The sequence below is a fragment of the Alligator mississippiensis genome, chromosome 1, assembly GCF_030867095.1.
Source record: "Alligator mississippiensis isolate rAllMis1 chromosome 1, rAllMis1, whole genome shotgun sequence".
NCBI lineage: Eukaryota > Metazoa > Chordata > Crocodylia > Alligatoridae > Alligator > Alligator mississippiensis.
Window position 1 is genome coordinate 153,389,322 of NC_081824.1, and position 25,180 is coordinate 153,414,501.

The 25,180-nt window shown below is 39.7% G+C and overlaps 1 protein-coding gene across 6 annotated transcripts in view; it reads right to left on the reverse strand.

Moving 5' to 3' along the window:
• The window catches only part of LYST (lysosomal trafficking regulator), a 122,378-nt gene that overhangs the window by 70,011 nt on the left and 27,187 nt on the right, over nt 1–25,180 (reverse strand). For 4 of the 6 annotated variants that reach the window (XM_019479821.2, XM_019479823.2, XM_019479822.2 and 1 more), the window contains 10 exons: nt 23,467–23,557; nt 16,537–18,634; nt 13,542–14,568; nt 12,045–12,206; nt 10,653–10,809; nt 8,929–9,155; nt 8,190–8,256; nt 5,171–5,280; nt 3,189–3,612; nt 1,393–1,537 (listed from right to left, as the gene is read on the reverse strand). In XM_019479821.2, the coding sequence (XP_019335366.1) occupies nt 1,393–1,537; nt 3,189–3,612; nt 5,171–5,280; nt 8,190–8,256; nt 8,929–9,155; nt 10,653–10,809; nt 12,045–12,206; nt 13,542–14,568; nt 16,537–18,634; nt 23,467–23,557 (4,508 nt within the window). The remainder of the gene's footprint in view (nt 1–1,392; nt 1,538–3,188; nt 3,613–5,170; nt 5,281–8,189; nt 8,257–8,928; nt 9,156–10,652; nt 10,810–12,044; nt 12,207–13,541; nt 14,569–16,536; nt 18,635–23,466; nt 23,558–25,180) is intronic. The other 2 variants (XM_006258179.4, XM_019479826.2) reach the window with 2 other exon arrangements.

Consider the following 25,180-nt stretch of genomic DNA (forward strand, 5'->3'; position numbering starts at 1 on the left):
GCCAGAGGATAACCCTTTAGACCAGCATTCAGCAACCTTTTCCAGCAGCAGGCCAGAATGGCCTGGCTTGGGTCCGAGGTGGGCCAGAGCCAAGACCTGGCCACTGCCACTTTTCTCTGCCACTGTTTTTCCCTACTGCTCAGCTGTGGTGCAGCACAGAAAAGCTCCCTGCCTCCCAGTCACAGAGTGGCATGATGCAGCATGGTGCAAGCAAAGTCCCCTGGTGCCAAACACTGCTGAAGCACTGGCTCCATAGGCCATGTCCAATGGCTCAGCAAGCCACAGCTTGCAGACCCCTGCTCTAGGCCCCTGCACTAGGCATTAGACAGGTTACAATGAACTCTCTCAAAGTTAAAATCTTTACTGAATTAATTCTAAAGGATGCAGTGCAACAGAATTAACTGCAATATTTTTTGTATTAGGTTACAATGTTATGGGCTATTTTTTCATAAGTCCTTATTTATCACCAAAGCAACTTAAGTTATGTTGCCTTTGCCACAATACCAGCAGTGAAGCCAAGACGTATGTGAAACTAACTGTAGTGCTGGACTCTTAAACATTTTGAGCAGTATTCAGTTACATTTAGCAGCTCTCTATATTTTCACAGGTGGGGATACTTTTCTAGTAAATCACTCCTATCTAGAAAAGTCAAGTTAAAATTACATTCTTTAAAGCTTGACAGCTTTTTCCTCTGTATAGCCACCTTCTATGCAGGCGGTATGAAGCTCAACTAAGATATTTTGTATGTTCTGGAAAAGCCCACAAACTTGAGGCTATATAAAAAAGTCACACATTTGTTTCCTATGAACTTGCCAAGATATCAAGATTGATGACAGTAGAAATATTCAGAGGTACAAAAACCAAGTCTGCACTCATATTAACATCCTTGTAAACAGGCAGCAGTTTTCCACTCTATTTAAATAAGCCTCCTAACTTACCTCCTCCCTTCATCATACTGCCTGAAAAAGCTTCCCTACTTTTTATGCATCAGGTTGCCTCTTTACCTCCTTCAAGCAACCTCTTCAAGTAGTACCTTCATATCTCAGTTGCTTTTCTATATTTTCCCTTGTTTGAGGCTCTAAATGTTGCCATTTGATCTTTACAGATTTCATTAGGGTATGCCCCTCTACAAAATGCAAGGCCAAATCATATTAGCAAGGTTATAAGCAAGGAACATTTTAGTTTTACAAACCCTCAAATAAAATTTGTGCCATGTCAGTGATCTTGCAGTTATTAGTAAACAAATATTAGTACTGCCATTACATATAATTAGTTCTGTATGCCGTGGTTGACTCTCCAATGCTACTAGTAAATCAGTTACAGGAAAAGACAATATGCAATATGACATTTACAAATGAATTTCTCCTACTTTTGGGCTCAGATATACAGTACCGAAAAATGAAAGCGCCAGTGTTCAAATCAGCCCAAACTTGTATCATCAGTGCTTTAGAGCCCAACGAGACTATATGAATGCAGCCATCTTCAACAAGTTTGTCTCTCAAGCTTAGGTTCTCAAAGCCTACAGGTTTGCTTTCTTCTAGGAAAAAAGAAACGAAATGTTAAATAAAATAATATGCAATTAAAAAGAGAGTATGACAACACTAATGTCCATTTTACAATTCACAAGGTGTAGAGAAAAGTAGCTTAGATATTGGAAGGGGCTTTTCAAGAGTGAATTTACTAGTATGTACACAATGCTACATCTTTGGACATGTAAGTCTTTGCTTGGTGTAACTGAAACTGTTAGAAGTACAAAATTAACAAGACTAGCATACTCAGTTTCTCCACTTTTACTGCAGAAAAAAAAGTTCTGGAGAAAAAATTTGCCATTTGCTGAAACAGCAATATCACACCTGCCTAACTATCTGACTATTCTAATTGTCTATGGCAATTTTATTTTTCAGGCTGAGCGCCAGGGGAGCACTTAAGCACAAAAGTAGTTCCACTGAAGTCAATGAAACTACTTATATGCTTACATTTAAACATATTAAGTGCTTTGTTAGATGGGAGCCTTGGTGTACAATGATTGTCTTAAAATGTTCTCTGAACAGAATGTTCTCTGAACAGAATTTTTCATTTGTTAAGCTTTTTCACCAAAGCAGTAGTCCTCAATTAGGAATACAGTATGCTAAGTTTTAAAACTTGGACATTTTACAGTAGTTTCATGTGAAAACCAAGATTAGATTTTTTAAAAGAAAACAAGAAAAAGAAGTTTTCCTCCCTCCTAGTCAGGGAGATTCTGCTCAAAACTTGCAAGTATTAAAAAGAGCTCTCATTAGCAGAAAAAGCCAAATATAGAAAAAAAATATTCAAAATGGTGCATATTTTGAAGTTTAGAAAACATGCAAAAGAGATAACATGGCATAACCTGAAAATCCCAGCTCATGGAAGTTGCCTTTTCTTAAGATATATAGTCCCACTAAATTTGGAAATTTAAATTGTTTGAGTAAGGTGTAGACTACTTGCATTGATATTACAAAACTAGGTCCAATCCTTAATAAAATGGCCTTAACAGCCCCCATTTAAAGTTTATATGTCCTTTATAGTTGTCATCCAGAAGGCAATGGAAGCTCAAGAGACAAACAGAAGAAAAGGTAGAGGTCCACCTTATAGTTTAACTGTATCAGAGATACATAAGCTTTTGAGACCCACAGCTCGCTTATGAGCTTCTGCTCGACTTCAGACTAACACTGCTCAAGAGACGAAATGTGAACTTCTCTAGAAAGTCTGATGAATGTTATTTTCATTTTCTTGATGTGGGATGAAATAGTATACTCCTTTATCATTTCAACTTACCAATTTGATGAGAATACTAAATAGAACCAAAGAATCAGTCAGTCAAAGCAAGGTCAAACCTGATATACTTCTAAAAGCAGTAATACTCTGAAAATATTCTCAGATTTTTATGTAACACAAAGATGTTTCCCTTGTATACTTAACTTATTGTTAGCTATTAACATTTTTCACTATTCAAAAATTAAAGCTGAAAATAATTTTTGCATTTAAAAAGACATCTTGCATGTCTCCAAATACTAAGGTATCATTCACATCTGGGTGTAGTTCAAGCAGAGCAGAGGTGATAGCTTTGAGCTAAACAGGAAGTTGCAGTTCATTCTATTATGGTGCATTTTAAAACTAGAAATGTTAACAATGCCGGAGGTATACGAACAAAAACTACTATGCCTTACCTGAGCTATCAAAGTTGCTGTCTTGTAAAATTAATGGTTTGCTTCTTTTCTTTGTCTTTTTCCCTTTCTCTGTAGGACTTTCCATTTCTTGAACATGCTCCACATTAAACCACAACGAGATACTGAAGCCCTCAGACATGTGTGGCCAACAGTTTTGCCCAACCAAAGGCAAGTGGATTGGGGCTACATGCCAAGAAGAAAGAAGCTGGTGAGTCAAATTCTCACCATCTGCTTCCTTCTTGCTCTGTGAAAGCTTTCCTCTTTTTAATAAACCAATGGCCTTGCTGTTCAGAACGCTAGCAGATTTTTGTGAAGAGCTGTTACTTAAATTTGGGATGTGTAGCAAAGGAAAGGTGAGATACTGTAATGGGCTCACATAGATATTAGCTTCCACAATCTTCAGTATACCCTGAAGTAGGATCTCCTAGGAAAGAGAACAGATCAAATATAAGACTGCAAGTCAGAAGAGACTGCTACTTTCTACCAGCTAAAAATGAACAGCTTTGCTCTACCATGGCCAAGTTAGACATTCAGTTCTAGTTCAGTGTGTTGGGCACTGACTTCAGAGTTAGGGCATTTTTGACAGCTGAAATAAAAAATTTCAAGCTAGGCACTCAAATATCACAGAGTACTGCTGGCAGGGTGGGGACTAACTGATTTGGGGAGGCATATGCTTTCATAGGTGACAGCCTACTTAATCAGATACTATGAAATACTTGTCCCAAATGCAAGATGATTTGGCGCATTTAAATTCAAAACTTCAACTGAGGAAGGAGGGTCCCAATTCAAATTTGGGTCAAGGAATTTCAAAATACTTCTGAAATTTGTCTTCTTGCTTACATGGCTATTATTTAAATATTGATGGTGTAGACATTTCACTGATAAAGTTATTTTTCTGGAGACAACAGAAAGAACAGATCTTTCAAGTCCCTTATACACACCTGTGGTAATTTTTTTTTTTTTTTTTACCACTATATCCATCATCATCACCAGATCAAGTATTAAATACAACGTGTTTTTGAAGTGCCTCCTGGTCACAAAGCGATGAAAAGGAGATGCTTTTGCCAGTTTTAATACTACGAAAACTTACAAAGGTATTTTAGAAACTAATGGGATAATGGCTGCCTGTACTGTATGCCTGTGAAAGCGGAAAACTACAGAGCTGCAGGGAACACTGATAACAGAATTGAAAGAACACACACATTGTTTTGTGCTGGATACAAGTGTCACGCTACTGAGCATGTAAACAATACTGCTAAGCAGTTATCAGTGTATACCAAAAGAAGAATTGAGTTATATCATTTGTTTTTTTGTGGGCCAAAAGGTATGCCCACCTACTGAAATTCACCATAGAATTGTGGCACAGTATGGTGAGAACTGCGTGGCTCAATGGAAAGTCTGTGAGTGGGTGGAGAAACTAAAAAATGATGAAGGAGGTTCTTTGTGGGCACAGATTCACCAATGATGCAGAGGTACAACTCACATTATAGAAGTGGCTGTCATAGCAACCAAAAAAAAGCTTCTTTAAGGACAGTATCAAGGAACTGGCAACTCCCTGAAATACCTGTGTGGAAGATATGCAGAGACAATGATGTGGTCTAATGGAGTGACCGCTGCACACAAAATGGTTTCATTTTAAAATGTTAGTTTATGAAACACCCTTGTAGTTCCAAAGACCCAAACCTGTGCGTCTCAAAAGCTTAATTTTCTTTGTCCTAGAATGTATGCTCAAGACATTTCCTCATTTAAAGTTTTAAATAAAAATGTTCCACTTCTTGCCTTTCCCCCAGTTTCCCACTTTCTGTAGGAACAAGGAAAACAATTAGGAAAGTAAGTAGGGTTTAGTTATATTATGGGTTACATTGAGATAGGACCTCCTGCCGCTCAAAAATCCTTATTCTCTGAATACGATGGGTATCCATAGTTTCTTTAGCTCCAGTTGCTGCATCAAGCAACTTTCTGAAGTTCTATTGCATACATACTGTACAGGGTGTTTTTTCCAAAAAGATCCTCAAGAGAAGGGTCAGCTCTTCTGAGGATGTCCTTGAGCTCATCAAAGAATCCAGCAGATCCACCAGTACTACCTGGCATTCTGGAAAGATAAAAATGGGGAAGAATGTGTCTAAATAACAGTAGTTTTAAATGTATCAGTTATATTTTTATACATTCAGACCAGCATATTGGGTGTTCCATTTTGTCAGAAAGTGCCAAATCAAACCTTATGTGTTCTATGATAATGCCTCAGGTTCAATTAACCGATTTATTGACAGGGTTTTTCAAATCCAAGCTTATAGGGTCTGCAGCTCTATGATGGCTTTCAGATGCTTTGCCATGGTGCTGTGATTCTAAAAGCCTTGGGAAACCCTGTTTTAAAATCAGCCTTAGGCTCTCTTCTGCTGATTTAGGCTATATTTACAGCCAGAGGCATAACTGGCCACTTTGTGCCCTGGGCATGGAAGCGCATGATGCAGGAGCAGCGGTTGGAGGTTCAGTTCTGCAGAGAAGTGTCACCTCTTTTTTTTTCCCCCTCATTTTATTTCGTTTGTGCAGCTGACATGTCTTGAGTAGCCATTTAAACGCTTATTAACATGAGCATATATCCCATCTCTCCAGGTCTGCAGAACCCAAGCACAGTATTGGTGGGCACATCTTTCAGAGGCCCACCTGGTGCCACTCTGATGTGAAGCTAACACAAAATAAGGAGGTAGCAGTGCTAGAGACCAGCCTCTACTAAGACTCTGCATCACAAGATGCCTGAACACTTTGAAGTCTCAGGTCTGGACTCTTAATGCATTCTTACATTTGACTCCCCTTTTCCCAAGGTTAGCAGTTTGGAACTGAACTGTCTCATCCAGGTTTACCTTAAACCTGTTTCAGCCATTTTGAAAGTGGTTTATGTGCACTGAAGTTCCAACATGTTAGAGATCTGAACCAGTTTCCAATCATTTATACCAGTTTGTGTGTAATTTCTGCCTCTAGCCTAGAAGTCATGCAGAGATAGTTTAAAAGCCCTGAAAAGTCAACCCCGATTCAAACTAACAACAAAGACTCCCAAATTCACTAGCATAGATCTAGGACTCCAGCCCCCCTGGAATGAACCTCCAAGGGGGTTCACTGTTTAAACTGCCTCAGGCCCAAGGACCTCAGGTTAGATGGCATAGGGAGCCAGTTAAATTCCTCAACATGGCAGGAAAAGAGAGACATGAGCCGTGGAAAACCTTGGTGCTGCTGACAAATAAGAAAAAAAAAAGGCATTTTCAGTCAGCAACTGTAGATCTATTGGGGAGTATGGTTCATTTTGCAAATGGAAGGCAGGGTAGATACGCACCTTTATAAACTAAGTAAATTTACAGTGTGTGGGTGGGAAGTGTGGATGTGTGTACATGTGCATACACACGCATCCCCCCACCCACCACAGGAGGTATTTTCTTAAATATTTTCTGGACACCTAGATGACTAGATTTGGTCATCTAAATCCACAAAATACCACTTATACACAGAATAGTAATCTATTTCTCAGTAGGTGCATTTACACATGCACTTTATTACAGAGTTGACTAATTAGTAACTTACTTTGCCAAAACACATGTAGATGTTGACAGGGGCTGGCTGGGGCACAAAGTGTGGGGACTGCTTGCTGCCTACCCCCACACTTTAGCACTCATGCCCCAGCAAGCCTCTCTGCTGCTTGATGCCACCACCCAGAGCCCAGGGCTGACCCCCCCCAGCCTAGTGCCAACCTGGGGCTGCTCCACTCTGGCTCAGACTGCTGTGGTCCTAGGCTCACGTGCAGATGCTGTGCCCAGGAGCAGCTGACTCCAGCGTGAGCTGAGCCACAGTGTATTGCTCTGTGCTAATAGCATGTAGAGGTACCCAGTGTGTTGATAGCCATCCTGTGTATACAGCTACACATGCAGGAAGAGAAGCCCAATCTGCATTTAAGTGACATTTTTGGGACTTAGATGAACATGCAGATGACCAAATCTGGTTCTGTAAGCATTTGGAAAAGAACAGAATGCTTTCCAAATGAGAATTTTGGACACTCCAGTTCATGGGAAATTTTGAAAAAAAAAGATTTGATACTGAAGATTTGGTTCTGAATCACACAATTGCGTTCTGAAACCTTTCCCACACTGGAGATCCCAAGTTCTGGCCAACTCGTAAGGTTGTTGAAGTTTGTTAAAGGTTTAAAAACTTAAAACTGGAAGAGTCATATATCCTATCTCCATGACAGAATGAAATTTAATAAAAATAATCCAAATGACTTAATTTAATAAAAGAAGAACAGGTACTTCCGGCAAGATAATAGCGGTGGGCTAAAAATACCCCTAAAACCTAAATCTCTCCTGCTTCCTCACTGCAATAAAAAAAATAAATAGAGAAGTGTGAAGGCTTGTTAGTTCTAGGCTACTGCTGTGGCTCTAAGCAAGAATGGTAACAAGAAATCATTACCACAAGGCATTTATTCTACAGGTTCTCCCCCTTAGGTTAGTTGTCCTAACCTAAATGACTTAGCATGAAGGAGCTTACTTGCCATGGCTCTCTCTTTTGCATAAGAGAGCCTTGCTGCATGGCTCTCTCTTTTCTTCCACTGATAAAGCTGAAATTCTGTGCCAAGAGTGAATTGAATTTTTAAAATATAAAAGGTTTTAAACATGCTAGGAACAAAGGTACTTCTTTCCATAGAAAGTTACATCACATGCAAAACAGGAACATTAACATTTCAGATCCAGGTTCAGCTGGCTTTTGAAGTCAAGCATGCCTGTTTTTATTAGGCAGCCTTCCCTCACCTTAAAAACACCCCGCTCCATTTGTATGAGTATTAAATATCAACGTACACTTGACTTGCATACACAAATGGGGAAATACATATGTACCAAGAGATGTGTTTGCCAAGTCTGCAGTTGCATAAATAGTTTTGAACTGGAAGTTTGAATTTAAATGCAATAAGAGTACAGCAAAATTTCTTTAAAAACATTAAAAAAAAAAAATGAAACTCACCATACAAATTGGAGTCTGACTGTGTCAATATGTTTAGGAATCCTCCCAAAAGATTTTTTACAACTCCCTGAAAGTGAAAAACTTTATGGTTCAGTGTCTGAACAAGTCATAAAAAATTGGAGAAGAAACCGCACACAATTAGTTTTATGAATTATTCTAGAGCATCCAAGTCTGATTTTCAGTAATTTTTATTATAACTGTTAATTTTGTGACTGAATGGGTTTTCATGATTCAGACTAATTCAGTCACTTCTGGTTTGTGACCTGGATACCAGATTGTTTTGTGAAGAGACAAAAGCAGCAATTGTTAATCCACTATCAGTCTGGAAACATCCTAAAAACCAATTTTTCTTAGACTGAATTCCAGGAAGTTTCTGCATCACTGAACTGAAAAAGTGCTAGATTTCAAATGACATTGAACAGTCAAAGAATAAGCATCTGCAAACCTAAACTCAAACCTTTTATATGTAACGTACAATCACATGCTGTATTAACAGGCATTACCTGGTAACTCTTAACGTCTACATAGCATTGTTTAAGACTTATAAAACATTAATTTCATATTGAATATTCTATTTTGTTGAAGTGAATATTAAAGTAAATATCAAAATAATGAGGACAGTTTGTCAAATTCTAAAGTATTTTTGTGGTTCACATTAGTAATATTTAAAAATTTTCCATTAACGAGTTTAAAGATACAAAAGACAAGCATAACATTTTTGTAAATTATATTATTCTACCTGGTGCATGAGTAGTGAGGCATTCTTTTCCTTTTGTCTGATGATTTTCAAGAAACTCTCAAAAACGTGGGCAAGCACATCTAGACTTGGGTTACCAGCCAAAAGCAAATTTAATTCTAGCAAGCAGATTTCAGGATATATTAATTCTCCTTGATTGAGGCTTTCAATTAGGTCACTGGAATAACTTGAAGGACCAGTGTATCCTGCTTCTGATTTAGTGTCTGCTCCTGGAAGAAAACAATTCAGGACAGTGAAACTCATCCAACTAAAAACTCTTTGATGTAGAAAGTCAGAAGATACGTTATGTATATTCTTTAGAAGAGTCATTATTTTCCTATCAAAAAATAAAAGCTTAAGGAGATTTATAGTTATAAAGCAAATGATTTCAGAAACTCCAGCTATCTTCTTCCCTGACATGTTTACTTAAAATTTGTGGCCAAAGAAATCAGACACACACAAAAAAAAAAAATGACCCGAACGATTGCTTTATTTGGAAATCAATGCTAGCGCAGACCCCCATATCAGTGATAGCCTGAAAATACTTCAGCCTATTAAGACAAGTTAGGCTTTTCATTTTAAAAAAAAGTGATTATTGCTTAAAGCAAAATTAATTCACTATAGGCAAATCTATCGCTTACAAGATGTGCTTAATGGGCAGTTGCAAGTGCTTCAGGTAAACCCTGAAAGCATGAATTCCTCTTCGAAGTAGATAAGAATTTAAAGTAAACTATAGTTACACACACTGCTGCAAATATTAAAACCCTGGGTGACAATTAAAAAGGTAAGTTTGTTCACTTTAAAAGGGGATGAAAAGCTCTGTTTAAGAGGATGCCTCAGTTGCTAGCGTAACTTATATTTGTATGCTCCTGGAACCAGGTTAGTAAACAGCCAATATTAATTCTCAATAATAAAACAGGATCAACTCTGCAATGCCTTTTCTAGGCTTGTAGTGATACAGAAGCATGTAGATAACAATTACTTCATAACCACTTACAATGTACCATTTGATATCAATACATTTTGTAAAAATTCGTCTATAGCATATGCTTACAAAAACAGATTTTCAATAAAAACAGTGATGAAAATAAAAATTTCAACTTAGCTGTAATTAATGCATTTGATATTATTCTAAAATGTAAATGTTTAAATTTAGTGAAAGGACAGACATTAGGCAGATTAATTTTTTTAAGAATTGTTTTTAACAAGCATATATCTGAATAATAGATGTGCACACTAGTGGTCAATTAATATAAAAAATCCTTGCGAATGAACTAGATTTTTTTTTTTTTACAAAATTGTTATGATACTATCTAATAACTTAAACATAGATGTATAAAGATAAAAACAATAGTTCTTCATCAGCTTCCCTCTCTAACAGAAAGAGTTCTTTTAGATCATAATCAATACCACCCTTCAGCAAGGATAGCTCAACAGGACTTCAGAGCAGGTTTGACAAAAGCCACAAAACAATACACAAAGCATTAGACATAAAAACTTTTATGTAAAATTGATTCAAACTGTTGTCCTGTCCATAGCAAAACTGTTTTGAGCCTTTAAAAATAAGATAAACTGAAAAATCAATTAAAAGACTCTCTAATCCATTCTTCCTAGTGCATTCTACTTGCATGTCAGAAAAAGTCTAGTATTCTACCCTTGAATATGCTGCAAATATCATAAAACAGTCAAAGATGTTTTGACTGATGCTTACAAGAACTAGCATTTACCTTCATCTTTGGTTTCGCTGTCATCAGGGTTACTTTCACTATCTGCTTCATAGCCTTCTTCTTCAACAAAGAGTTTCAAACTACAGCACTGCGACTCCTCAGTTTCCTCTGAAAGATCCCCAGACTGTGGCACAGACTCCTTTTCAGCTTGTTGGCCCTGTTAAATATGTATGTCAAACTTATATGCAGTCCTTTCATTTGTACAAACCCTTCACTAAGCAAAGGAAGGGCTCTGGGATCTTCCCAATCGGTATGCCCCCACCAATGTGCTTCTAAAACCAGCAGAAATAAACTGCCCTACAATTCCTACTGGGAAGTATCATCTATAAACAAGATTCAAGAGAAATGAAGGTGGAACTACTTTGTTCCTATTTTTACTCCTTAAAAGCAAAAATGTACTTACATTTTTGTTTTTAAAATTAAAATTTTAAATTATTCCAAAGATCATTCGTGTTGTAAACTACTCAACTAACTTTTGGGAGGGGCTCACCAGGACTTGTACTGACTCAGACTTACTGACTAAGAGTAGTCAGAAGAGTGGGTTTTCAATCTGAAAAAATACACACATGTACCTGAGCAAGTAACATTGTTTGTTTCTCCATTTTGCCATGAACAACACTATGGGGATACTGATACAATTTATAATAGGTCTTGCAACCATTAGGGTCAATCAGCATCCCATACCAATTTTCTTCTCTGGGAAATTCCTAGGTTGGCAAACAAAACATCTCTGCTGTAGAGCGGGGGCATCAAACTCACTTGGCCTCACAGACCAGATCAGGACCTACCTCTGCCAGTGGAACAAGCATTAGTAGCATTAATTGTGGCAGCATTAACCGCATCAGCTCAGGCACCCATGGGGATTAATGTAGCAGTTGCTTGTTCCTCTACTGCCAAAAATGCATCTGCATCAGGGCTCCATATCCTGGAATCTGGCAATGGGCCTCACCCACACTTGTCCCATCCCCAACCCCTTCAGGAGCTGCCTCACAGGCCAGATACTGCTGCTCTGTGGCCTAAATCTTTGATACCTGTTCGGTAATGTGAAACAAAAATTGTGTTTCAAGTCATTTTAGGTATATTCCCTGAATCCATACTATATCTTGCTTTTCCTCCTCTCTCAACCTCCTTTAGAAATGAGCCCTTTGACTTATTTCTGATATTAGACAGTGAAGGCAATAGGTGTTCTCAGAGTATATTTAAACAAGGTACATTAAGTTTAAGAGAGCTTAGATGCATCCATAAAAGCATTAACTGTTAACCACCCTGCACATGCTCTCTAGAGAAGGAGCAGCACTATAAGCCTGTTTCTTTATAAAGAACTGAATATAGACACAAACTCTCACACAGGATTATTCTCCTTTAATCAGTATTAATACATTAGCTTCACACCTTCTCAGTTTTTTCTTCAGAATTATCCAGATCAGCAGAAAAATTGCCCAATGCAACTCGAAGCAGTGAATCAAAGAGCGGTTTTGCCAAGTCAGTTTCAACGACTTTTGCCTGAGTGAGCTGGTCCCGTATTTCAAGTAATATATCTTCCACACACATGTTCTTCGTGAGGAAGAAGAAAAGAATGTTATAACTGATACTCGGTTGTGACATGGCTCAAAAGCTATGATCACCATGCATTTTAAAATTCTCCTGTCCACCTGCAATCTCTTATCTAAATGGACTGAATCTTCTGCCATGTAGGCATCCAGGCCCTGCTCCTTATTTGTATAAAGAAGTCTGCCAACATCACACATCTGGTAGGTCAAACATTTGCAGGATGTGTAAACGTAGATATTTTACTCATTAGCACAGTAAGGCCGTGCTCATTAGTTCAAGTGCAGTGCCATGCTAACTCTGTTACACTAACTCTGGACTGGGAGCAGAAAGCAGCTCACCATTTCAGCCCTGCACCACTTGGCAGGTAAGTTATCAGTACAGACAGGTCCTATAGAGCACTGTACCTGCACCACTCACTGCCCCATTTTGCAAATGTGGAACATGGAAAGAGGTTAAGAGCCTGCCCAAGTCCACAAAGCAAACTGATGTAGAGAGACAGAGCTAGGCGCTAGTCCACTAACTTCTAATTCTATGCCTACATCTAGAACATATTGTTTTTACAATGTGTACTCTCAGATTAACACACAGAAATACTCGACAACCTAAACATCTTAGCTGCTGTACATATCTACAACTATTTCAGTCTTAACTACCCACCAGGTAGTATCATTTTTTAATTCTCTTCTTGGAATATACCCGTTTAGCTGTGTTCTCCCATACCCTTTATCAGTATTTATGCTCTGCACAGTACTCCCTTAACTCCAATTTAATTCCCTCTGTATCTTTAAAACAGCCTGGTTGTGTGCCTAACAGTTCCCTTTCCTTCGAATCATCTCCATTTCAGAGCCTTCCATTGACTGACCACCAGTTTGTTTTAATCACCAAGCATCTTTCACTATTTTACTAGATCCACCCTATGAAGACAATGCCTTAGTGGGGCCAGACTTTTTGGCAGGCATGCCACAAATTCAGTCTCTGTCCTGTCTGAGTACAACTCTGACCCCCTTCCCAGTCTGCTACTCTGCTTTCTGCTCTTTGCCCTATGCTCCATGACCAATCTGTTCTGTGCTGCTTGCCCCTTCCCCAGTCTGCCACATGCCACACAGGCTGCCAGTGCCATTTGTGGCACGCATGCAGCAGGTTGACCACCCATGTCTTCCAGGACAGACCCATCTAAATAAAGATTTAAGAGACATTTACAAGAGATTTAAGGGAATGAAGAATACTATTTTCCCACCTCTAAAATGATTGTTGATTGATTGATAAGCAAGACAATAATGGAAATAGTTATTTTGCATTTCTCCCTTTAAAATGAACTTCAAAAAAAGGATTTATTACCTGGTGAAGTGTCTCCATTTCCAGCTTCTGTTGCATATTATTTACACTGTGTAGACAAATAGTCAGGAGAGCTTCCAAAAGTCTTATACTCTGAAATGCCCACTCATTCTCTCGTCTTTCAGAAGCATCCAGCTCAGGATGAACAGGAGTACCTGAAATTTGTTCCACACTAAAAGAGTGGTCATTGGAAATATGTTCAGACACTAGTGGTCTTGTAGCCTCAGAATTTTCAACCAGACTATGAACCTCTGATGATGCCAACTTATTTTTCTTAGTCACATGAGACAAGGCTTCTTTGAAAACAGGCTCAATTCGAGGACTTCCATTCACATTTTTACCGTTTTCAGTAAAAAGTCCCTCCTTTTTTTCTTGCTGCTTTTCTTTATTTTTGGAAAGTTTCTGGATAATCATAATCAACAACTTATGGCATACTTCAAAGCCACCCAATCTATGGAACTGCCTCTGGAAAACTGAACTATACAAATAGATCCAACGACACATAGCCCAAATGTCTGCTGCCCTGTGGATATGCTCTGGGGAAGGTAAAACAAGGCTTTCTAGTGACAGACATGGTAGCTTGTGACTCAAAGGTTCACTAGCTGTACTATCATAGCCTGAAGTATCTTCAGAATCATTAGCTGAATCCCTATCACTATCTGCTTCCTTACTCACACACAAAAAGGCCACACAGAGGAACAAGTTTATTGTGTTGACGTGAACGTCTTGGCTGATGGACTTTTTCTTCTTTGGATAAGCTCCTTTAAGGCCAGCATAAAACTTGCTCAGACTTGGTGGAACTGAAACTATCTGCTGGCTACACAAGGAAGCAGGTGGATCCAAAGTAGACTCCTTTTTTTCACTATCCAAGCCTTCTAACTCTGGCATTGCTTGGTCTTTCTGCTGGTCTCCAAGGCAGAATATAAGAGTTTCAAAAACTTTCAGAGAATGAACTCTTACTGAATCCAAGTAATTTAGTTCTGTCATTTGGTTTACTCCATTACAACTTAAAAACAAGTCTCTTATTACCCTGTAGGGAAAAGAGCACAGAAAAAATTATAAAGCTTGGCATGAACACAGGGGGGCAGAGGAAATGAAAGAATATATACAGGCAACTGAAAGTATGTGCACATGCATATACACATGCACCCCTGCCCCCCACTTCAGTAGCTTTCAGAAAATGTGGGTTTATAACAACTGGGCCCAGGGGCAGATCCTGGCAAAAGTGGCACACCCTCCCCACCCCAACTTTGACTGTGTGCTGCATGCACTCACTGGCACATCAGCTTAGCATGTGGAAACTCTGCATGTGCAGTAAGTTCTGAGCTCATCAGCTGGTCAGTACAGGACCTGGTTGGAGCCCCTGCTTTCACACGGGTCCTGAGCCTAGGGGTCACCACTACTGCTGCTTGCCCTTTCTAATCCCTTCTGCCACCTCCCACCTCCACCCACACCCAAGCCACTGAATTAACTGAATTCAGTGACCAGAGGGGCAGTGGGGAGAGGGAAGAGAGGTCAAATGATGGTGAAGCTCCAGAGTTGCATGCAAGTAGGGGCTCAATACCACCACTACTCATTCCCTCTTCCCCTGCTGTTGAATATGGGAACGTGGGGGTGGGAGAGTTAAACAGCAGCAGCACTCATCCCCTGGGTTCTAGAGCTGAGAGAGAGCAGGGCCTCTGGACAGACCCCATGCTGACCAGATGGTGAACTCAGAGCCTGCAGTACACAGAGCTGGAGCTGCACTCATGTACCAGCTAGCTCAGTGCTCACTGGCATTCAGGCCCATATCAAGGCTGGTACTGCCACACCCCCTTCAGCTGTGTGGCTCTTGAGCCGTGAGCTCTTTACCTTGCTGCAATCCTGGATACACTCATGCTTATGTATTCTGGGCACAAGGTTATAAGTGAGGTCCAATGCAAATTTTTCCCTCATTTACCACCATATGAAGGATTTATCTTACAGATCTACAAAGTTAGTTTTTGCATTATTCTGAGTCCCAAGTTGATCATCTATTGATTGTATGTTCTCACTCCACTATCTTACTTTGTACAATGAATTTATGTTGATGGACCACCACAATGCACCTCATGCAGACCAGAAGAACAAGCTGTTTAGGACATTTTAGCATTGTTTTGGCTTTTGTTTTGCATTTAAGTTTGTCCCAGAACATTTAGTACTTTGTTTTAATCTGATATTCACTTCTTGCACTTCCTTAATTTCCCAAAGTCTCTTGCATCATAAATTTAAAATTCCATGAAATGACAGAATGAATGGCTTTTGCCCCTAAACCGTTTCCTCAAGAACTCAAATGTCTGATCAAGATGTAAACCAGAGCCAATAATAATTACAATCTGTTCCCTGACAAATATGAAGTCTGTTAGAACCCTAGGTAACTAATGACATTCTTAAAGCTCCAGATGGATCAGAGGACATCACCTGCTAGGAATGAAGGATATATCCTAACATGTGCTCTATTTTGTGCACAGAAACTTAATCACAATGACGCTCCATGCAAAAATTAAAGCCAAAAAAATGAAGTGACAATTAATTTCTTCCTTTTTTTGGAATTATGAACAATGCCAATTTAAGCATCATTTATCAAAGATATAATAGGACATTCAGAACAACATAAGCACTGACAGTTCTCTGAAAGCTGTTCCAATACACAAAATAGACTGCCAAGAATTAACAAGCCAAACCCTTCATAAAGTGGCATGTAAACCTATTCAACAAGCACACAACAGATTTAAATTGCATTCTATAGGAATATTTTAACCCCATACATATGATCATCATTCCAGATCAACTGTCTTGATGTTTATGAATCTACTGGCAAATCTATAATTAAATAACTAGATATGTAGCATTCATTTGGTCCCCATCACTTCATGACCGAAGTGCAAGATGCACCTGCTTACATTATATTCAAGTTAATAACTGAACATTTATGTCATGGAAAAAACTCTATCTATTAATAGATACAATATTAACCAACCTGGATTTAAATAATGCAGGCAGTGTCTGTAAATAAATCTGAAGTACTTCCTGAGGCAAACATTGGCTATGGTAGCTGCGTATGTGACTGCGTGCTGTAGTTACACCTAGTTGCTGGGTGTGATGGGCTAACTCAACTCCTCTCTGGAGCACTGGGTTATATATATAATTATATAGCTTCCACTGAACCACAGCATTGCCCTTTTGGATTAAATGACAAATGTGGGTCGCTATCTGCACACTGCATAATTTGTCTTCTTCAAAAACAAGATCCTGGTAAGCCTCCAAAGCATCCCATTTCAACAACATATCTTCAGATCCATTAGTAGGTAAGATCCCTTGAAACCTGTAAGAGGAACCTGAAAAACTGGATGCAGGACCTGCATCGGGAGAGTTGCCTTGCATAGTCTCTTCTAATTCAGCAAGTTCGTCACAGTCAATTGTGCAAATATTGCAGGCTGCCTGTACAATTTTTTGAGATACTTCAGCTCCACCCAATTGATCCAATATAAACTTGTTAAGGATGCTCAAAACATATTGTTGAAAGTTTTTTAATACTGGTAATTTGGAAGCATGGAGTAATGGTGTAATCACAGATTTTGGGTCCATACAACAGCATATTCCTACGTTATTCATACCTGACAGTATCTGAACACAGGTACTGCTTAAAGAAACTTGTTGCAGCAAATGCAAGCACTGGTGAGCACAAACGGCAATGCAACAACACCGTTCAGGATAACAGACTTCTCCATCCATGGTCTCCTCAAAGGGGTTTTTTGAAAACTGGTTTTTAAAAGCAGAAACTGGAAGCCCTGAAAGATCTCTGTGGTGATGCATGAAGTGAGAATACTCACATCGCCTATGCCTCTTTCGTGTACACATTGACTGATGAAGCTGTTCTGATTTCACTTTTTTGACAGTGCTGATTATTTTCATAATGCTATTAATTAGTGCTTTTAAATGCTCTGACGCTTCGTTAGTTATTCCCTCCTCCTTTGTGACCAACCATTCCATTTGAAGGACTACCATTTCAAAGAGTTTAAATCCTTGGTGTTGTACGAACTCATGAACCAGATCCATAGCTTGACTAAAGTAGAATGGGTTGGAGGCTGCACTCTGAAGGCAACAGATCAGAATATGCAAAACCCCTTCTAGCAGCTCAGGTAAAATAAGGGCTCTGTGACAATACTTGGAGAATACAAAGTCACCCTGAAACTCCTGTAGTGTTTTCTTTTGCTTTGGAGCAAAAGGATCAGACTGCTTTTCCAAAGCAATTCTGATGTTTAAAGCTGCCCTAAGCAAATCTGTTAGATTTTTTCTCAAGTTGTCAGGCATTGTCTCAGAACAGCTAATATCTAAGGACATAAGATGCAGCACTGTTCTAAACAGCATTCTTTGAACTAATGCCACAGGTTCTTCTGTCCAACCTACAGAAACCACTTCACTTTCTGCAGAACTATTTATATTGCAACAGTCTCCAAAACCTGATAAGAATTCTGTCAATGTAGGTACTACACTCGCTGAAAGGGCAGAACTGTGATTCAAGGTAATATCAAATTTATATACTTTTTCTAATAGTGACAACAAGACATGGCACAAGTCAAATGGAGAATTGTCCATGCTGCTGATAACAGTAGCTGCAGCTGGCTCACTTAAAATCTCAGGATTTAGTTCGTGTGCTGGAATGTTTTGTCTAGACTTTTCTGAATTCATAGCATCAGGATTAGAATTTGGTACTGCTTCTGCTGATGGCTGATCACACAGACCTGCAAGGAAGTTGTCCCTGGGTGGATACGTTACAAAAGGCTGCAAGAATTGGGACCGCCTGTGTTTTATCATTATGGTAGTCTTGTCATCTGAATTGCCTTCAGAATCTGAAGTCGATAACTGAGATTTTCTTGCATCTCTCACTGAATAACGGTGGGTAGTCTTGCGCTGACGCCTACTTTTTCGAGAGAAGGGATATATTTTTCCAGAAGGCTGAAGAGATGGAGGAGAGTTTCCTTCTAAACTTATTTTTTCCTGAGTGGATTTCAGGGAACCTGAATTTGTCTCTTTGGTCAGGTATACATCAACTGTGAAGGGTAGATTGAAACCTGCTGAAAGACAGGGGAAGGGAAGGGGAAGTTGGGGGGAGAACAAAAATAAATAAATAAATAAATAAATAAAATCAATGTATAAACAAACGTAGAATTAAACTTGCCCTTAATGCTTTATGCTGTAATCTGAATACAGATATTTTGGAGATACATATTTGTTTAATGTCTCTCAAGGGTCATGGATCATGGAGTGATCTAGGATTTTGGAAAGAGATGTGCAGATAGTCCATGACATGTTATATGTGATAATGTGCCACATATTTCTCCATTTAAACAGAAACTAGAAGCTTTACTAATATGCTATATTACTCAATTTAAGATTGAATAAAAATATGTAAATTTATTGCAACATCCACCAATTTGAGACATTATACACTAAGTTTTAAAAACCACAACAAACAAGGTAAAAATAGTCAAAAGACAGTGTTTCATTAGTCCTGTGGCCATTATAACTAATATACATCTCATTCACATTAATAACATAAAACCTAGGCTTCTTGAACATCTTTATAATGTCTCCAATACTTCACTGTCAGTCATTTCTATATGTAAATTAATATAACCACACCCGAGTTAAGGTTTCTAACTAGAGCTAAAAACAGTCTGCAGGTCTTTGAAATACAAGAGACATTACCAGGAATGTCTAGCAAAGAGCAAAATTGCAAAAGAAAGGATAGTTTGAATAGTGGAACATCAACACCATTTGAAAAAGAGAGGGGGATTAACACCAGTGAAGTGAGGAAAGATTAGTAGCATTCTGGTAGAGTATAAATGAGCCACAAAGTCAACTGACTGCCTCACTCATACCTGGATAGAAATACCACTGCCACTGCCAGGCAGCTGGTTTAAAATTTTTGGTGGAGCAAGAATTAAAGGGAGTTGCAACTGCACCACTACACCTTCCTTACATATGCTTTACTTTTACTTTTTTTCATTCTTTCAGTAAAACTTCATGACAAGTCATCACAAAATGGTTATTAGCAATGCAGATTTAGGAATCCTATTAACCCATTCACACCAATATGGACAAGCAAGGGTAATGTTTCTGCAGTGATAAAACAATCAAAATCTAAACTTTCACTTTTTTCTTGAATGAAAGCACCACATCTCTTTTCTTCCTTACTAAAGACAAAAACATCCTACATCTGAGGTAGAAGAGGTATCTTTCTCCCTTCAAAATCTGATTCAGAAGACCCCCTCACTTTTAGGCTATGGACAGAAGTTACACATAAACCAGTTTAAGTCATCAGAAAATGGTTTAAACCTGTAACAGAACAGAAGCTCAGTGCAAATACACCAGTTTCAAAATGGCTGAATCTGGTTTAAGATAAACCTAGATAAATCAGTTAAGTATCAGACTTAACTGATTTAGGTCAAACTGGTTTCTGAAGTTTCTGTCTTAGACCCTTTCCTGGTTCAAGTTAAAATCACAGTGCCCTAGCATCCCAGCATGTTTTCCAACCCTGGGCTGGGCTGTGCTACCTTGCTCCAGCAGAGAAGGTAGGGAGAGGGGGAAGGCACAGTCCTGCAAGACAGCTGGGGTCTGGGAGGGGAGTTATACTTCCCTTTCCCCAAATACAGAACTGCCCTGCCCTGCTAGAAGAGCAACTTACTGCTGGCTGCAACTGTGGACTACAAATTTCAGAGGCACCTGGAAGCAGGAAGAGGAAGCGATGAGCAATCCTGCAGAGTCCTACTGCTGCAATTCTGGACTGCAAATTCCAGAGACTTTGTGGGCAGCAGGAAGAGGTAGTGAACACACAGCCCAAGCTGGCTATGTGCCAGAGAGTTGTGCTCTAGCACCCCCAGCTTCTGGACTGAGCTACTGCAGGTATGTGACTACATTTCCTGAATCAAAAGTGAATGTTTGTCCAGTTGTTTCTGAGTTTAATCTCTGTAGCTTGGCCTAACCTGCAAAGTCTGAATTGTTTCAGCCTCAGGCTTTTTGGCTGTCTGTTCTTAGCCTTACAGGACAAAAACCAAAGTTAGGCTCCTGACGCAATCCACTCAAGACTAATCTGACCAACAAAACCAAAATATTACTTTAGGGGCCCTATACATGTTCAAATTAAAGCTGGATAAAAACCAGCTGTAAAATTGTAACACATTTTCAAACACTACTTTATAGCTGGTTGCATCTTTCTATAGCTTGACAGTCATTTTTATTGTGTGATAACTATATTGCACATGTGGCTTGTCTAAAAGAATGCATGATTAACCAGTTAATTAAACTGCATAATATATTTAGCCTGTAGCAGGGCCTATGGAACAGATATGCTGAACTCTTCTCTTCTACTGCTCCATCAAGCAGAAGAGTCTTTTCACAAGGAAGTGTTTGAACAAAAGCACATTAAGGGCATCTATACACGTGTGAAGGACCTCTGCTCCAACACATGCTAATTAGCATATGTCAGAGCACACAATTAATGGTAATTAGTGTGCTCCAGCAGCCTCCACGTCATGCGTCTTCAGCATCCCTGTGCTTCAAAATGGTGGTGGGGGTGCTGTAACTAAAGCTCATTGGACAAGCTTTAGTTACAGCAACCCCACTGCCATTTTAAAGCACGGGACACTGAATACACATGACATTGTGGGTGTTTTAAATTATAGTGGCTCTCAGAGCTGTTCTAATTAAAGAGCTCTCTCTTCCACCCCAGAGCACATGTATAGACCCCCTAAGTGCTTAGTTCAAGTGCCTGTTCAGAACTCTAGAAAAACACTCTAATCATAACTGATCTGAGATACCTGGATAAAAATGGCAGTTGGGATGCCCAGTTGATATTGGCCAGAGGGTTTACTTTTATGGGGATTTAGGCAGGGAAGTGGTACTTGAGGGTACGAGGGAATGGAGTTCAAGTTTTGGCATTTTGTTTGGGGAATCTAGTATTTCCCGCATGTAGGTTGTTTATCCTAACCTAACATACTTTACTAAAAAGGGCATGCAGAACTACCTGAACATAACAGCCATTACCAAACAGATCTCCCTGCATCTAGCCATGAAGCCTATTGCAAATACCTTGATTCCTTAATGCAACAGTTCTCAACCTTTTTAGACTCAAGGCACTGCTCGGAAAATGCTGGCTGTTAGCTTTTTATTGTTTCTTGACCACGGAAAAAACCATGGAGCAATGCTTGTGTTGCAAAGAATTCAGAAAGACTACAATATCTTGTGAATCATGTGTAGGTGTTTACACATCCACTATTGCATGGTACCCTTAAAAAGGATCTCAGCTCATGCTGGGGTGGTGTACCACTGGTTGAGAATCACTGCCCTAAAGAAATGAGTTAGTCTGTAAGGTGGTCCTTCTTTTCACTACATTAGTAATGCTAGCTAGGTATTCAGATGGGAAAGAGTTTTATAGACTGTATGTGAAGTTAAAGTTGCAAACTTAAATAAGTGCAACTTTATTTTGAACTCATCTTTGAAAAATCACTAACCTATTATGGGACCATAAGAAAGCACATTTCATACCAAGTTAGGTTAGAAATGCACACAGAGAAAGGAATGTAATTATGCTGAGGCAGCCAACAGAAGTAGTAAAGTTGCATACAAGGATTATCAGATTTTGTCTTTAAACCTTGTAAATCTACATATGGTAACAAGACTTAAGACACAAAGAAGTTTTAATGAAAAGGAATGTGAGAAAAACTGTAAGCAAATTCTCTCCCTCACCCATCTAAATCTTTAGCTTTTCAAATCTATTTTATCCTGTATTAGAGGAAAGTACCTGAAAGGTAACCAATCTGACATGTAAAACTCACTGCCTGAAAATCCTGGATAACATATCGTTTTAAGTTCAGGCGTAGGGGTGCAGGAGGATGATTGGCACCCGTAACTATTCCCAAATCTATTCATTTAAATCTCAGGAATGTAATATTTTGCTTTCTAAACTTGAAAAAAAAATGCTATCTTGGCCCATTTATATCCATCCAGAATGCAGTTATGAAAATAATCCTGTCTCACTGTTTTAACCATGTCACCTTTTTTCCAGTCACTTCACTGGCTCCTCCACTTTCAAAGCCACTGTCTGCCCAACACTCTCCACCTATCATTGTTAATTCAGTATCAAGACAAGAACTGTTGCTGAGACTTTATGCTTGCTTCCAATCAGACCATGATGCTAACTACTGCCCACTCATTCAATTTTCAGAAGTACCTTCATGCTTTCCTTCCTTCCACATCCCCCTTTGCAGTTGAAGACCCCTGTAGATATCTGCAAATTTCCTTCAAACACCTCCTTTCCCTGATACTTACAAAAAAAGTGGAACATGAGCAAACTGATTACCAAGACCACTGCCTTTTCTGTAGGCCAATATTAACTGGTCTCCTTATACACACCTATACAGCTCTGGGGAGGGACCATCTTAGCATCATAAGCTTTGGGAAGGAACCCCTCTTTGTTCTGTTTGTACACACCTAGCCCAATGACTATCAATCCTAGGTGCTAAGGGATACAAATACCATAGGTCGGGCATTGGCAACATTTTAGGAGGCAGGGTAGATGTACACCTTTATAGACAAAGTAAGAAAGATACATAGAGAGAGCACTTGTGCTGACTGATTTCAGACTAAGACAGCTAATGTTTTAGGAGTAATGGGCCAAATTAATGCAGCCAAAAGGCAGGCTGTGTTTGCAACCCAGCTTCCACTGTTCCCTCTCCACCTCTGCTTCCCCACACCACTGAAGGTCTCCAGCTACGCACAACATTCCAGATTCATGGGCTGAATGAAATTGCTTGGTGGACAGGATTCAGCTCATAAGCCACAGGTTACCAACTCTGACATAGATTAATTTTGTCATGTGCAATTCCATAACAGCATTAAAGCATACCTATTGCTTTTTCTTCTTGGACAGGTATTTTCCATACCAGTGGCAAAAGTGAGAGAAGGAGAGTTAGGAGTTCTTCTCGACATGTCAGCTCCTATATTTGGAAACAAAGGTTCTTAGTTGGACCCTTTCATCTGACAGACTCCAAATTTTAAAATGTTGTTTAAAAAAAAAGTTTTAAAGACACCCACTCAAATCCTTTTATCATCCTCCTTTCTACATCTCTAAAAGCCACACCAGGAAAAAAAAAAAAAAAAAAAAGATGCCAACACTTCTTGTAGAGTACTATAATCTTAGACTGTAGCCAATCAAAAAGCATTGCAAGTATTTAGCATAACTTTGCAACTGCTTCTATAAATATCAAAGTACTCCAAGCCTTTCATACTGAAGGAATTCCTCACCCAAGGGTGAACAAAACTATTTTATTATATATTGAAAGCAAATAGCTTCCGCTGATTTGAAGGGAGAAGGCATTAAACCCAAGGAAAAATTCCCCCTGGTTCCAAAACACAGTACTTTATCGAAATATTCTTTTATCCTTGCCACCTTTCCTAAAATGATGGAGTTGGGTTTTTTAAAATAAAAGTTTGAATTTATTTCAATTTAATTCTTGAACTGAAAAAGTTAATCAGTAATAGTTCGTCATGACGCATTAGCCATCTATCAGTAAAGCCAGTAAAAAAAAAAAAAAAAAAAAAAAAAAAAAATCCTCTGGAGAAAACTAGAATGTGCAACACAAATGAAAACCTAAACAATATACAGCTTTAATGAAAGTATTTCCATAATCTTCAAAGCCCTATGCAAGTGTATGCTGTCTTTCACCAGAGTTTTACAAATGTCAATTAAGCACCTGTATTAAATTGAACTAGCAAAATATTTCTTTTGAAATTCTGAAGTTAAACTTTGGATCAGGAGTGGGCAAAATACAACCTGCGGGCAGCACCTGGCCTGTGGGACCATTCTATCTGGGCCATGGGGCCTTTAAAAAAAATTTAGAAAATTGAAATGCATCTGTCCTTGGTTCCTGTCAAAGATGACAGGAACCAAGGGTAGTAGGACCCAGGGGAAGCCCTGGAGAACTCCTGCAAGACCAGGGCCCACCTGGCTCCACCCCCCCAGCCAGAAGCCCCATCAGGGGCTTCTGGCCTGGGACCATGTGGCTGCCCCCAGAGTGGGGAGCTCAGGTAAGGGAGGCTGGGGTGTGGGGAAGGGCAGAGGACTAGCTGGTGCTGAGCATGGGAAAAAGTGGCCCCTCACCCGCCCTGTGGCTGGCACTCCCTGCTACAGCCTCTTGGAGCCTGTGTGGGGCCGTCCTGAGCAGGCAAAGGCAGTCCCACGTGGGCTGTGAGTGGCTGCAGTGCGGGACACTGGCCATGGGGCAGGGCCGCTTTTTCCTTGCTCTCAGCACCAGCTTGTAACCTGCTGCCAGCCTGGGCCCCACACCAGCTCCGGGCTCACCTGTTGGGGCTGCCCCATGGTGGTAGCAGCTGTGCCCCCCCGGCTTGCCACGCCGGGCAGTGTTTGCTGCTGCTGCCCAGCACGCGAGCTCCAGGCAGGCAGCAGCAGCAAACACTGGCCAACACAGCAAGCCAGGGGGCCGTAGCTACTGCCGCCATGGCACAGTCCCAGTGGGCGAGCCCAGAGCGAGTACGGGGGCCAGGTTACAAGTTGGTGCTGAGCATGGGGAAAGCGGCCCCTTGCCTGCTCCATGACCAGC